The 15,954-nt window shown below is 35.2% G+C and overlaps 2 protein-coding genes and 1 pseudogene across 7 annotated transcripts; all 3 read left to right on the forward strand.

Moving 5' to 3' along the window:
* Window positions 1-1,695: 1,695 nt before the first annotated feature.
* On the forward strand, window positions 1,696-4,319 carry LOC113303318 (annotated as a pseudogene).
* A 2,515-nt stretch (window positions 4,320-6,834) lies between these two features.
* Window positions 6,835-13,340, forward strand: LOC113303579 (putative nuclease HARBI1). 6 transcript variants are annotated; one of them, XM_026552625.1, is made up of 10 exons: window positions 6,835-6,981; window positions 7,238-7,384; window positions 8,143-8,234; window positions 8,848-9,161; window positions 9,241-9,268; window positions 10,630-10,964; window positions 11,054-11,763; window positions 11,889-12,391; window positions 12,476-12,701; window positions 12,800-13,340. In XM_026552625.1, the coding sequence occupies exons 8-10, from the start codon at window positions 11,909-11,911 to the stop codon at window positions 13,252-13,254; spliced, it is 1,164 nt and encodes a 387-aa protein (XP_026408410.1). In that variant the 5' UTR covers window positions 6,835-6,981; window positions 7,238-7,384; window positions 8,143-8,234; window positions 8,848-9,161; window positions 9,241-9,268; window positions 10,630-10,964; window positions 11,054-11,763; window positions 11,889-11,908; the 3' UTR covers window positions 13,255-13,340. The 6 variants fall into 6 exon arrangements, with proteins under 6 accessions (XP_026408410.1, XP_026408406.1, XP_026408407.1 ...); XM_026552621.1 differs by having other exon boundaries at window positions 8,143-9,161; XM_026552622.1 differs by lacking the exons at window positions 10,630-10,964; window positions 11,054-11,763 and having other exon boundaries at window positions 8,143-9,161.
* LOC113306134 (uncharacterized protein At2g29880-like) lies at window positions 10,635-11,632 on the forward strand. Its single transcript, XM_026555109.1, has 2 exons — window positions 10,635-10,964; window positions 11,054-11,632. Exons 1-2 carry the CDS (start codon window positions 10,635-10,637, stop codon window positions 11,630-11,632), a joined length of 909 nt encoding a protein of 302 aa, XP_026410894.1.
* Window positions 13,341-15,954: the final 2,614 nt, after the last annotated feature.

The raw sequence follows: 15,954 nt of genomic DNA on the forward strand, positions 1-15,954 counted from the left end.
CCATTCAAATGGTGGTAGATACTATTGATCCCATCTCTCGTAATTGGATCCATGACAAGCTAAACAACTTACCCCACCTTTCCAGACAAAGAATTAGAAACATCCACCTCCCTTTTAGCGACACAGAGGATGAGATCATATGGCCACATTCCAAATCTGGGAAATACACTACTGTGTCTGGTTACAAATGCTTAATCCAAGAAACACAACCTCAGCAAAACCCCCTACCGTCAACCAAATTTCTATGAACCTTACCATGCCCACCAAAAATTCAGCTTTTCTTGTGGAAAGCAATCAATGAAGGCCTACCAACCTTCACTATCCTAAACCGAGCCAATCTCATCAACTCCAACGTATGCCCTTGCTGTAACTCCGATACAGAATCAGCGGACCACTTACTCTTACGCTGCCTAATAGTGATTTCAACCAGGAACACACTACTAAATCAACTCACTATCACACTAATACCCCCTCCATCGTCCCAAATGCAATAACACCTCAAACAACCATCTCCCAAATCCTACAACAACAAGTCCCTCCCACTGTCCTATCTTCCTTCTGTTATCTCTTTTGGTCACTCTGGTTGACTAGAAACGATTTTGTATATCGTCAGAAACAAGCAACATCAGATGACATTTTATTCTCAACCCCAAGGCAACGACAGGAGTACATATGGGCTCAAAATTCAATACTCCCACTCTTCCAGGCGACTTACCGAATTTCACTCCATCAAGAAGAAACAGGACGACGACAACAATATCAGTAAGCTGGTCCTATCCCGACTCGGATGATCAAAATCAACACGGACGCAGCTACCAGAGGACACCCCGGATCGGCAGGGGCAGGCTTCATCTGTAGGGATTCGGAAGCAAAAGTAATCATGGCTGTCGCACAACTTTTAGGAATTACTACTGCCTTAATAGCAGAAACCTGGTCACTGCTCTTGGACACAAGAACCGCGACAGATAGACAATGGATGAAAGTAATTTTCGAGACAGATTCTGAAACTCTTCTGCATTTCGTTAGTTACCCCACAACACCACCTTGGTATTTGAAGAGAATGATAAAGGAAATAAAACACCATTTCAATCGGATACCATACAGACTCATCCAGCACAACTACAGAGAAGGTAATCAGGCGGCGGACGGCCTTGCTAATCACGCGGCGGATGGAAGCCAAACAGGGAATCTTGAAACAAAAATCTGGGAACACGCAATTCCAAATGTCATTAGTCAGATTGTATTCAGTGACTCCATGGGTACTAGATATCCTCGTGTAATTTCCTCCTAGTTTTATCATTAAATTCATGCTTCAAAAAAAAAATCTTAGTTTTACTTAACTACCGATTTAATATTAACAATCGGACACAAAATAACTTCCGATTACGTAATGGCATTAAACGTATTCTTCTATCTTTTGGACATCTTTTAATTTTGGCTATGGGTTGGGAATAAAAGAGTCATCCCTAATTCTTTCGGGATCGCCCGTAAAAATGCGACCAAAAATAAATAAGAAAGTATCTTTTTGTCAAATCAATGTTTCCTTTTCTACTTAAAATCGATACCGTTAAAACGACAGAACCCTTAGTTTGTCCGATGACACTCAATTGGTTGGTAACCGGTGAAGTGTCTTTATCGAATGATAAATAATACGAAAATTGATAAATGATACCAAAAATTTTAATTAGTCAAATCAATTACGTAATATGATAAATAGATTTTTTTTTATCCATCCTCAAATGAAAACAATCTGCTGGTGGTGGTTGTTACCATCTCTTTCGGCACCGCTTTAATAGAAATTTTCCTTCTTTCTGTCTACCTGGATCTGCAAAATCATTTCCTCTTCTCCGTCTAAAGGTATGTAGATTTCTTCAGAATCATAACTCATGATTTTGCTTTTCTAGGTTTTGAGGTTTTTTTTTTTTTGGGTGAATTTGTGATTTTTTGTTGTTGTTGTTGTTGATAGGATTTTAGGGTTTAGTTTGACATTCATTTTGTGGTTGAATTTCAGGTGGTTTTTGGTTTTCTGACATCAATGGCGGGGGATTGTATTGATTTTGTGCAATTGCTCAACCATGACTTATCATCGAATATCTTGTCGTATTTGGATGACCCAGCTGATGTTGTTCGTGTTAGTTCCGTTTCGCGTGCTTGGCGTCAATTCGGTGAGCTCTTTGAACCTGAATTTATCCAGTTTCTGTTATGCTATGACTATTATAAGATTTGCTGTAGTGGGAAATTAGATTGTAATGATGTGACTGTGGTAGAAAACAGCCTGTAAGGAGTATCTGTTTCGTGTGTTCATGCATCAAATTACTTACTTTTGTTGTGATTTTTATGTGTTGCTTCACCAATGTAGAGAAGGTGCACATTGGTAGAGGCAGTTGAAGTACTTGTTCTATCAATTGTTAAAGAATGAGCATTTCTTATAGACTGTACTTTGCCCGATGTGGCTTTTAAGTTCTTTTTTTTTTGGCTGATAAATTTGGCATAATTCATTGTTTAGTCGAGTCATTGCTAACTTAAATAGCATCAAACAAAATTCTGAATTGAAGTGAGAATTGAGAACAAAACTATCCTTGCTACTTTGGATGAACAGTTTAAGCCCTGTCACTGTTTGGATTTTGTTTTCTTGAAAAAAGTGTCTAGGAGGAATTATAGTATATGTTTCCGATAGATAGATATATAAATTTTAAACATGATTTATTTAATGTTCTGCAGTGATTTCAAATGGCATCTCCAAGAATCTCTGCTTAAGATTGTTGCCAGAAGTATCACATGCTGTACCTGCCATCGAAGAAAACAACATAGTAGAGCCACTAGAAGTCAAGTCCACTGATGATATGGAAGTGGAGAAATCGCAGAAAAATCATCGAGTTTATGCCTTTCTAGCACAAGGTCTGGCTTTTCCCCGGGAAATTGCATTTCTGATGCGATATGTGCATCAAGTACCGATAATTATCCTGAAGAAAGCATTCTGCACACGTTGGAACCTAGAGATAGGGTCGGTGAGAGGGCTTCTTACTGGTCAAGTGAAGGAGAGAGTGATCAAGGGGTGCCTGAGACATTAACTTTTAAACTGGCATCCAAGTTGTGTTTTATTAATGAAATCAACATCCAACCATTCCAAGGTTAGTATCCATGATATTTTTGTAACTAGTTGTGTTATTTGACTTCGTTTTCCAGTTTTGTTTATACTGATGACAAATATGTTTTCTCGCTACCCAGCATATTTCCAGTATGGTTTTCCTATATATTCGGCCAAGTCTGTACGCTTTCGAGTTGGCCATTTTACTGATCAGCATATGGAGACAGATCTTGTGGATGAGTTTGAGGCAGGTCATAGACACATTGAGGATCACGTAGTATGGACATACACCTCAGAAGACTTTCCAATGGCTCAGGTATGCTTGACTACCGCATTAATTTCAGCCTCTCTTTCTCCTCCTTTGGAAAGGGGGTGACGATAAACTAAAAACAGATTTGTTGAATCTTGTGTATATTTCCTGGTGGAGTCCTTTTAATTTCTCAACAAATCTAATTAATTGTACTTTTACCATTGAACAGGAAAATTGCTTACAAAAGTTCAAGCTACCAGAACCTGTTTTCACTGTTGGTGGAGTTTTGCAGATTGAACTCTTAGGTCGGGTTCAGCAGCAGGAGATGGATGGGTTATACTACGTGTGGTTAGTTCTTTAACTCTGCTTCATCTCGTTAAAAACCAAGAGGTCTTTTATCTTCTCATCATTACCACTGATTTTTCTTCCTTTTAGTGTTTCTCACGTTCAAATCCTGGGACGCCCACTCAAAGAGGATTTCGTTGCTGAGTTTGTTGATCTCTCTGGGAAGTGCGTGCTGAAGTATATCTCAAAACCAGATGCTGCTAGTGACTCTAATCCTTCTACAGGTGATGCATTAGAAGATGGCAGCGGTGGTAGTACGCCTGGCCCGTCTAGGTTGCATTCTTTCACAGCCAGGTTAGTGCAGAGAGCAGGGATGGGTATCGAGCGCATTTTCTCTTTACGTGGGCATGGTGTGCTCATTATGGACGAGGATAGCAATGATGAAGACGATGAAGTTTATGAAGATGGCGAGAATAATAATTTACACGAGGCTGAATCTGATGCTGAACAAGCTTGATTAGACTGCCATCTTTGGCAGCTAACATTTTGTGTTTACTGTGTGCTAGACAGACCAAAAGCTGGAGGCAATACTCTCCCCAGTAACATTTATTTTGATGCCTGTATATTCTACTTCTTTATTTGATGCTGCAGTGATGGTAGCATCACTATTTTTATTTTATTTTATTTTCTGTTGAATTTGTTTTCATTTGAACTCACTTCACTTGCGCATTCCATATTTAGAGATGAAGTCTTAAATGTGCCTGAGATGTTTCTTTCTTCTGTTGTGCCCAGAGATGAGCTTTTATCAGTGTCAGAGCATACACTTCCCTTTCTCTGGCAAGAAAGGTTTTTGCCACTTCTGCCTTTGGTCACTGCTACCATACAACACATTTATGCTCAATATGATTCATGTCAAGCATATTTCTGGTAGTGATAATCCGCAATTGTTTTTTCCTACCGCTGTAAAGAAGTATAGTTCTAATAAGAAAGAAATGCAAGGAGATGAAATGAAAAATGAAAGCAATGAAGCTGCTGTGCAGAATTAGAAATTTGATTGCGTCGCCAGTAACATGTTATACTTCAAATTTCTTGGATTAAACCTGTTTGATCAGAGTAAATTGCAACTAGGGTTACACTTTCAAGAAAGATCAATAGAAAATAGCGCAACTACAAAACTGCCAATCCCCTAATAAACACCAATACAACACTTTTTAACCATAGAGAGCTGCCCCCAACATACATTCGTCAAAGGCTTCTCCGATGAACTATTACTAGCCGCCTGTTTAGAAAGGGTTACAGTGACTCTCTTCGAAGTAATTCTCTATATAATAACATAGTTTTTTCGAGCGTTCTCATTCACCGGAGTTTCTGGTTGATTCTGGCCCATCATTTACTTTTTTTTAGTAATAAAAAATTGAATTTAAACTAATTAAATATAATTTTTCTAAAAATAAGATAACTAAATCTTGAAAAATATTCTTGTCTCGGATAACAAAATCTTGAAAACGATTTTTTTTTTTTCGAAACATATTTTTTTGTTGCCAATGAGAACTTATTTCAAAAAATAAAATCATGCATAATTTAGTTTCACCCAAAAACTAAATTAATCATGCATCAATCACAAAAGTAATCAAGAAATCAATCACATCATTGATCATAAGATTAATAAATTAAAATAAATGTCCAATATCCTTTACAAGTCTTAGAATCTCCCCTTTCCTAATTACAACGTCGTTCTATCAATTAAAATCAAACTGAAACTAACAAATAAGTTATTTTCAATGAATATTACACTTCCGATGATGAGAAACTTTAGAAAAAGTGATTAGAGGTCGTGGGTACTAGCCTTTCGACCGTACGATGTGTCTCTCTTGAGAATAACTTTATTGTTGATCATGTTCGACAACAAAAAAGTACACAATCGTTAGAATTCGAAACAGAAAAATGGAAGCAAATATTGATTAGCATACGAAAAATCAAGCAAACAAGAAAACAGACTCATACAAAAAATGAAAATATGTTTAGATATTTTGTGTGCAGAAATAGCTGCGGGCACTAATTGCGTGGGGTATTATTTCCTGATTTAGAAAATTTTACAGAAAAATTAAATATATTCCTTCAATAAAAAGATAACATTTTTTATAGTCTTAGAGTTTTTTTCGAGCGTTCTCATTCATCGGAGCTCCTGGTTGATTCTGGCCCCAGCATTTACTTTTTTTTAGTAATAAAAAATTGAACTTAAACTAATAAAATATAATTTTTCTAAAAATAAGATAACTAAATCTTGAAAAATATTATTGTCTCAGAAAACAAAATCTTCAAAACGTTTTTTTTTTTTTGGAAACATATTTTTTTGTTGCCAATGAGAATTTATCTCAAATAAAATATTACCAAAAATAATTAAATCATGCATAATTTAGTTTCACACAAAAACTAAATTAATCATGCATCAATCACAAAAGTAATCAAGAAATCAATCACATCATTGATCATAAGATTAATAAATTAAAATAAATGTCCAATGTCCTGTTACAAGTCTTCGAATCTCCCATTTCCTAATTACAACGTCATTCTATCAATTAAAATCAAACTAAAATTAACGAATAAGTTATTCTCAATGAATATTACACTTCTGATGATGAGAAACTTTAGAAAAAGTGATTAGATTGGTCGTGGGTACTAACCTTTCGATCGTACGATGTGTCTCTCTTGAGAATAACTTTATTATTGATCCTGTTCGACAACAAAAAAAATACATAATCGTTAGAATTCGAAACAGAAAAATGGAAGCAAATATTGACTAGTATATGCAAACAGAAAAACAGGCTCATACAAAAAATGAAAATATGTTTAAATATTTTGTGTGCAAAAATAGTTGCGAGCGCTAATTGCATGTGGTATTATTTCCTGATTTAAAAAATTCTACAGAAAAATTAAATATATTCCTTCCATAAAAAGATAACATTTTTTATATTCTTAGACATTAAGATATGTTAAAAGTAATAGTATATTTTTTATATTCCAAAGGTAGGCGTATATAGGGAAGTATCTCGGTAATATTATCTTTCGGGTGATGGTTGAAGTATATTGAAAAACAAATCCGCAGTTTTATTTATTATTTAAAACCTTCCTATTGTTTTTTCCTCAAAAAGTTTAAACTAGAGTTATTAAATATAGTAGTATTATTTATGGATTAGTCAAGAATGAACAAGCAAAATCTGCTAAAATTATACGTAGATATTTTTGGATTTGATTAACATTTTTCAAAAACAGTCTAACTCTATGTATAGCGTCGGAGGAAATGCCAAACCCCATTGTTTTTTCTTTTGCGTGTCTATTGTTTGTTCTTTCGCTGCAGGTATCCTATTGTTTTTTCTTTTGCTGCCGGTATCCATGTTCTTTAGCTACATGTATCCATGAAAAATGTAGTCGATTGTTTGATCTATTTGTTTCTTTGGTGTTGCTTTTTTTGTTCTCGCTGTTGTTGTCCGTATGAAATATATAGAAATTATCTTGACTTTTTCGGTTTTTAATTTTTCTCATGCCATTATCGTTTATTTTTCTGGAATCTATTAGCTTCAACTTAATTCAAGAATTTTCGTGTTGTTTTGCAGGGTTCTAATGGCAGGAAATTTTGATTCACGCGGGTGGCGCTATGTGAGGAGATGGTATTAGCTGGTACCCAGATCTCATATTTTTTATAAGAGCACCAAGATCTCAGTTGCCATCGCTCTGGCATATGATGTGACGTCATACATATGGTAAATTACTCTATTTATTTTTCTTGTTGTTTACTTATGATTTGATTTGAAATTTATGAATGATTTGAGGTAATAAACACGGTTTTTGTGTATGGGTACTCCGCCGTTTCATGCCTTGAGTTAACGCTATCAATGTAATTTTTAGGATATATTCAATTTCTTGATTTTGCCTACCGTGGTTAATAAGCAGTTGATCACTTTAGAAAATGAAAAGATATGCCTCCTCATGGTGTGGTTCTTTTGCATGTCTTCTCCCTGTCGGTTAGTATTGCTGTCCGATTGTTCTGTCCTAATTATGCGTGTATAAGATATCCCTGGGCCAGTACCATTCACATATGATGTGATTCCAATAACTTTCGCACAACGGATCTGAGTGTTTTACAGTACCTCAGAAATATATTGCCGGTTCAAAATTATGTAAATTTGAGATATTAATTAAAATAATTTCTTTTATTAGGCACTAAAAGATGCTTAGAAATCTTTTTGGATGCAATTATTTCCACAAGGATGTTATTTAGCAAAATAAATATTGTGTATCCAAAATTATGTGATCTTTTAGATTTCAGTTAATATTATTTCCAAAATAACGCTTTCTTTTTCGGATTTTCTACTCTCTATATAATGCACTTGAGCAGATGTCAGATCCCATTGTTTCCGTGTTGGTTTTTCTCTTTCAGGGTTTGGTTTATTTTCTTTTGTTTTTCTCGTTTAGGTTTTTGTTCTTTAATTCATTCGTGTTTGTTTTGCATAAACTTCAGAAGTGTGATCTATGGCTGCCGCAGTTGGAGCTCGTGAGGATCGATATCGGCTATTTTAGAACTTTGCATTCATAATAATAAACTTATGCAAGGTATACATACATATACATACAATAGTGAAATCATGTTATTTGACATATTTGGTTGTTGTTTCTTCTTTTTTTTTATTTCGGTTTGTGGATGATGGTGATACCTTTGCATGTTCGCTTATAAGTGTATAAACTTGGCATTGATAATGGTTGCGCGGAACTCATAAGGGCTAATATAAGGTAGTATGTTTCCATGATTACGTTGTGTTGCTACTAGCGGTGGAAAAAGTTGGTTTTCTGTTTGTTTTCATCACTTAAGTTTGTATATGTACTGCAAAAAGCGAACTCCAATCCTGCGATTTTTTCACCGCAGAAGTCCTTAATTTGACAAGCCAAAAACTTTTGTAAGGAAGTTGATTTTTCCATCTCTTATAACCCATTTCTAAGGTGTGTGTATAATCCGTCCGACTTTCATATTAAGAAAAGAAGTCTTCTTTCGTACACCCAGTTCATTAGGTTAGCAAGTGATCCCCTTAGAGGAGAGAAGCTCTTCTTCTGCAGTTTCACTAATTAGTTGAGAAATTCCATTCGTTGAGGACTCCGTGGCTCTTTAGTTCCATTTTCTCGATTGATTTTTTTTTTATATATAAAGATCACATATGCTAAGTTTAATCAGGATTAAAGGAAAGCTAAAGGGAGAGTTTGGCAACCAAGATATCCCAACCTAGGTTGGGTTATCCCTATAAAAACGGTTATTTTGTGTTTGTTTCCCGCATATTTTTGCCATGGATTGGGATATCAAAACCTTCCGTGATTTTCGAACGCCAAAAAAGCAGGATTATACTATTCTCCTGTATACTTGTTCTCCCCTTTTCCTAGCCAAGAATAGTGTAACAGACTCCACTGTTAAACTCACGAAGGGTTTATAAGTACCTTTCTCTTCTACTTACTTCTTCAAGCTTCCCATTTCTTCCTCCATAGAAATATCAGGTAAGTCTTTTTATTATTATTACTGATTACAATATTTCATTACGGAATTGATTATTTATTTTTTCGTTTCTGTTTACAGTGGTTCTTCTTTTCCTCTATCGCACCAGGTACAATATCTCTCTTCCTCTGTTGAAGCCATTATCAATTTTTTTTTTTTTTTTTGATTTTTTCCCTAAAAATTGCAATATGTTAATCGTTGATATCTATGATTTACGAGAATGGTATGATTTCACGTGTTACTATGTCAAAATTTGATTGGAAACTCGAAAGTACGGTCACTAGTCCATAGGCGTTTGATAAAATTCCTCAATGGGAATTTTATGTTTTTTTTTCCATTAGTTTTGAGAAATGTGTTTGGCTTGTCATTATTGTTCATTCAACTTTAGAATGCTTCAGTTTATTTTTTCCGATATATGCATCCTATTTTGTTACTTTTGTTAGTGAATAGTCCGTTATCTTGAATTTACACTAGGCTCGGTTTGGATTTTGAAACCAACGTGTGTGCACCAGAATCCCATTGTCTTACTCATTGTCTAGTATTGAGAGTTAATCATGCTTTAGGTGATGGGGTATCTATAATGTCTTTATTTTTAACTATATGTAGGAAAGTTGACCAGCCTGATGAATTACCCAGCATCTCTAAACACAACTCCAAAAATATGTGTGAAATGATACGGGGATTGGTAATGAAGATATGGTTAACTATTGTTTATTTAGTGGGTTTCTCACTTAGATGATTGTTTATGAAAGATGCTAAAACCAAGATTAGTGGTGGACATGGTGTTGAACTATGGCCTATGAAGCTTGATACTGCTACGTTCAAGTTAGACGACATGAAATCTGTCAAGAATGCCGTCCATATTGACTGTATTATAATGATAAGTAATTATTTGGAAGCTAATTAAGTAATAGGAAAGTTCATATGCTAGCATATAATCCTTACAGATCACTAATTTTACTTTTCACATCCTAGTGGGTATATTAAAACCAGCAGTTCCTATAGATATGGCTGGCTACTTATTAACGCATCTTCTGCGGATCCATACGATGGAAGACTTAGCTTTCACATTGACGAACTAACAATCATGTACGTTTTAGTACCACTGTCAGTATTTATACGTGTATACGTTTTTTGTGCTCTACTTCTGTTCAGAGATGCAAGTATCCACCTGACAAGTGAATCTGTTGCCGTCAACATCCACTCATTTGAAATTTAGGTTAGGGATGGAGACTCACTTGTCTTGTTTACTAGCTCTCCCTCAACCACATGTACACCAGGCGATAAAACTTACTCCTCAATTACGTTCCTTAACATCTGAAACATGTCTGATCTTAGGTAATACTCTAGTGTATTCATGTATCCACACTTATCATCTTATACGAACCTTGAGCAGGCATACAGAACAACTATTGTTTTTATTGATTGGACTCTTGTTTTTATTTTTCACGTGTTAGCTTTTCTTTATAGAACTTATGGAGAGTGAATCATCGAGTGTTGCAAATGGGAGAACCACTTGGACTCCTCCAATGGATCAACTGTTTATAGAACTTATGGTGGAACAAGTCGTTGGTAAACAATTACTTGATGGTCAATTTAGAAAAATTGCCTGGGTGAGCATTGTCACCAAATTCAAAGAAAGCTTTGGACCTTCTTTTAATAAGGAAGTGCTGAAAAATCGCATGAAAACTTTGAAGAAAAATTTTAATGTTGTAAGTAGTCTTAGAGGTCAAAGTGGTTTTGGTTGGAATGATGGAAAAGAAATTGTGACCGCACCTGATGTTGTATGGAGTAATCATATCGAGGTTTGTGATTTTATTTAATTTCTTTTATCAAGCTTTATTATATAATCATCATATTTCTAAGTAACTAAATTATAAATTTGAACTTGTAGAAACATCCGGAATGCAAACAGTGGAGGACAAGGTCTCTTCCACAATATAATGAACTAGCTATGATATTTGGTGACAGTAGGGCCACTGGAAAGTATAACAGGTTTAGGGATGATAATAATCGGGATAATAATGAGGTCGATGAGGATCGTGATGATAATACTGAAGACCATAATGAGAATCCTGAAGACCATAAAGAGAATAAGTATGGAAACGACAATGTCAGCGATGATAATACATCTGAACCGCAAAAAAAGCTGAGAACATTAATAGGATCTAGTTCTCGTTCATTTAGAAAGACAAAAAAGAGTACTGGTGAAGGGATGGTGGAAGCAATTAGTTTGATGGCAAGTGTTGTTAACAATATAGCGACCAAAAAAGAGGAAAATATAAACTCTTCTCTGGAGAAAAGTGTAGTTGCTGCACTTGAGAAAATAGTACCAGAACTGGATGATTTTTTATTCATGCAAGGTTTAGAGTTATTGGAAGATGAGAAAAAAGCAAAGATTTTCATAGCGTTGAGTGGGGATAGGAGACGACGTTGGTTATTGTCAAAGCTTAACTATTCCGATTACTATTAAAGTGGCATAAGTGATTAGGTTGATGATTTGAGTTTAATTTGCATTTATATGGTTTGGTTTCCAATTAATTAGGTGGATATTTTGAGTTTTTGTCTGGTTATGTTTAGGTTCAAATTTAAGTCGACAACAAGGTATCGGATTTTTAATTATTTACGAATTATGAAACTTTGTTATGATTACTTATTAAAATATTTTAATAAATTCAAATTTATTATTTATTTTGTTTTGATTGTTTGTATTTCTTTTTCATGATTAGGTACATAATATAATTTATTTATGGCTCGTTCCGAAGATGACGAGGATGCCATAGTAGCTGTCACAGCAGCGACAACGTTATTGATAGCATGTTATTATCAATACTTTGTGGAGAAGACCGTATGTTATGATTCAATTCTTAGTGGCTCAGCTCACGTAGATGAAGTTCTAAATGGACATGATGCGCGATGTCAAAACAATTTTCGAATGGAAAAGCATGTTTTTTTGCTATTATGTGAATTGTTACAAGAAAAACAGTTGCTTCGCCATAGCAAGGGAGTTAGAGTTGAGGAGAAGGTGGCGATATTTATGCTTGCCGTTGGTCACAATGAACGCAATAGAGTACTCCAAGAACGCTTTCAACATTCTGGTGAGACAATCAGTCGACACTTTAATGCTGTTTTGGATGCTATTGTTCAACTTGCAGATGATTTCTTGCAACCGGAAGGGCCTTGTACTCCTGATGAGATAAGAGACAATCCGAGGTTTAATCCATACTTTAAGGTACACAAATTTTATCGTTATTTCATTAATTAAAATTAATTTGTGTTATTTTTATTAATTAAAAACTGTATGTATTCGACATAGAACTGTGTTGGAGCAATAGACGGAACTCACATACCGGCAATGGTTAGTGAGGAAGAACAACCTCTTTATCGGAACAGAAAAGGATTTATTTCTCAAAACGTTTTAGTAGCATGCTCATTCGATTTGCAATTTCATTATGTTCTTGCGGGTTGGGAAGGTTCAGCTCATGACGGGCGTGTACTAGATTCAGCCTTAACAAGATCCGATAAATTAATAGTACCAGAAGGTATGATATATATCATTATTTTTTTATTTTACTATTGGGGTAAATATTTCTTTCCTTTACTATTGGGGTAATATAATCTTAAATTTTTACTTGTGTAGGAAAATTTTATCTTGGAGATGCAGGTTTTGCTCTTACGCCAAGTTTTATTACTCCGTATCGAGGGGTTCGTTATCACTTGAAAGAGTATGGGAGAAATCGCCCAAAAGATGCCAAAGAATTATTTAATCTTCGACACTCATCATTACGAAATGAAGTTGAACGTATTATTGGAATACTTAAAAGGCGATTCATTATTTTGCAAGCACAACCTCAATATCCGTATGAATCACAAGTGAAAATTGTGCTAGCTTGTTGCATCATCCATAACCATATTTGCAGGGAGTGTATAAATGATTTGTTTCTTGATGGTGAAGATGTTACCACTGTACCAGAAACTGATCCTGGGATACCAGAAGACAATAACGAAGGTGCCAGACTCGGGAGAAATAGAGACCGAGATTTAGCGTCAGAACTTCGTACTTCGATTGCTGATGCAATATGGAATAATTATTGACGACGTCGTTGTACTATTTAGTTTTTTATTATTAATTTTTATCAATTTTTATTTTTAATTTTTGGATATTTTTATTTTTTATCGAATTCTTATTTTAATATTTATAATTTTAGATATTTTTATTTTAAAATGTCCAACATTAATTTATATGGATTTGGGTGTTTGAAACAAACATTATTTATATTAACCTACTGCTAGATATCATGTCAAACAAACACTATTTAAGTTAACCCAGGATAGGATAAAATTTAAGACAAACATCGCTAAAACTAATCATTTTCCAGATTATCATAAATTAAATTATGATAACCTAATCCAGCATATGGTATCCCATTTCCAAGTTACCAAGCAGACCCAAAGTTATCGGAGGATGACATGGGAGAGTTTTTTTCAACCGCTCAAGCCAAGTTCTCAACGCACTGCCCCGATTATGGTTCTTAGCAAACAAAAAAAAATGGTTTAAATACGTGACTTTTGAATGTTAATAGTGCTTATTTTTTGTGTTTATGCTTGAATGGTTTAAATTCGAACTCACTAACTATTGATGGCTATTGTTTATGCAGGGCCGAGAAATAATTGGAGCATATATTTGCAGAGTCAAATGAAAAACAAATGTACAGAATAACTCAAACTTCTATGGCTTTTCTTTCCATTAATTCAGATCTTATTTATTTTTGATGTATGCATATATTTTCTTTGATGGGTTCCTATACTTGGAATGTTTCCATTTTTATTCACTCTATTTTGAGAACTATAGGATCCATCTCAAAACGAATAGGAGCACTTTCTCTTTGAATTTGGACTTAGAGCATCCACACTACTGGGGACATCATAAACAGACCTCACCGGTGGCCAGAAAAAAAAAAGTGGATGCATAAGAGTAGTCGTGTCAGTTCCAATCAGGAGCCACATGTGACTGTTGCACGCATAGGATTTACGTTCAGGACGAAAGTATACAGCAAACACTCAAACTGGAACTATTGCAGGACGAGACATCTAAATGCTAATGACCACTGGAGCAGGTCTCTTTTATAAGCTAATACGTCTATTACCCTTCGGAATACGAAAATGAGTGAGTAACCGCCAAAATTTAGAAAGAATATGCGTTTTGCTCGCTTGAAACTAATACCGAATTCAGAGAAGAAAAAAAAGAGAGGGTGAAACAGATGTTTTCATTTTCACCTTCTAAGTTTATCAATACAAATGTGATTTTAAAAATTCGTGTTATTATATAAACATGTAGTGGCCTTTCACTGTTTTCTAATTTTTGTGTAAATCTAATTTAGACCCCTTTTGAAAAGTTAACAATCTTATTTCATATTTCATTTCATATGGCCGTATGGCGAGATTCAGTTCATGACATCCAAAGAGGACAAGGGTGGAGGCGAGTGATTTATGGAGGAGGAGCATCAAAAGACCAAATGGAGCATATCACCAGTAGTGTGCCTCGGGACGTTCTGTAGGCTGCTGGATTATAAATGGAAGTCTATGAAGGCCAGCACACCAGATGGAGTTCCGAATCACTCTCATCTAAGAACAAAAGTGAAAAAGCGTGGGTCTAACAACATCATCCAATATTTCGCTTAGAAATCTGTATGGACAAACTCGAATATACTTTTATGAGAATCAACAAGACTCAATCAATTAAAATTACATCAACGAGTTTATATCTCTTTCTCTTGATTTGATTTCCTCAAACAAAAACTGTGAGTACTAACCAAATACAAGGAATAACTTGGACGATACCAAAGACCAATATCCAATGATCAATCAATGACAATCAACAACCAAAGGTTGGATTACTCTAATTGATGATCTAACGCACAATCTGTATTATTTCAATTATAAAAATAAAACAATATAATGCGAAAATTGAAATAACACAGACACCAGAAATTTTGTTAACGAGGAAACCGCAAATGCAGAAAAACCCCGGGACCTAGTCCAGATTGAACACACACTTTATTAAGCCGCTACAGACACTAGCCTACTCCAAGCTAACTTCGGACTGGACTGTAGTTGAACCCCAATCAGTCTCCCACGGATCCAAGGTACAGTTGTACTCCATACGCCTCTGATCCCAGCAGGATACTGCGCACTTTATTCCCTTAGCTGATCTCACCCATAACTAAGAGTTGCTACGACCCAAAATCGCAGGCTTTGACAACAAACAAATCTGTCTCACACGGACAAGTCTATCAAAGGATCAATCTGTCTCCCACAAGATATACCCTAAAGTTTTTGTTCTGTCTTTTGATAATAATCAAGGTGAACAGGAACCAATCGATAATCCGGTCTTATATTCCCGAAGAACAACCTAGAGTTATCAATCCCCTCACAACAATCTTAATCGTATGGTAGCGAAACAAGATGTTATGGAATCACAAATAATGAGACGAAGATGTTTGTGATTACTTTTTATATCTTGCCTATCGGAGATATCAATCTCAAGCCAATCAATCTGATTGTAATCGATTATAGAAGATGCAAGATCAGATCACACAACTACGATAAAAGTAGTATCGGTCTGGCTTCACAATCCCAATGATGTCTTTAAGTCGTTAACCTGGTTTTAGAAGAAGAAAACCAAAGGTTAAATGAGAAACGACTCTAGCACGCAAACTAGTATCACACGTGAGGTGTGGGGATTAGTTTTACAGAGTTGCTAGATGTCCCCTTATATAGTCTTTCAAATCAAGG

The sequence above is a fragment of the Papaver somniferum genome, chromosome 8 (genome assembly GCF_003573695.1).
Source record: "Papaver somniferum cultivar HN1 chromosome 8, ASM357369v1, whole genome shotgun sequence".
Lineage (NCBI taxonomy): Eukaryota > Viridiplantae > Streptophyta > Magnoliopsida > Ranunculales > Papaveraceae > Papaver > Papaver somniferum.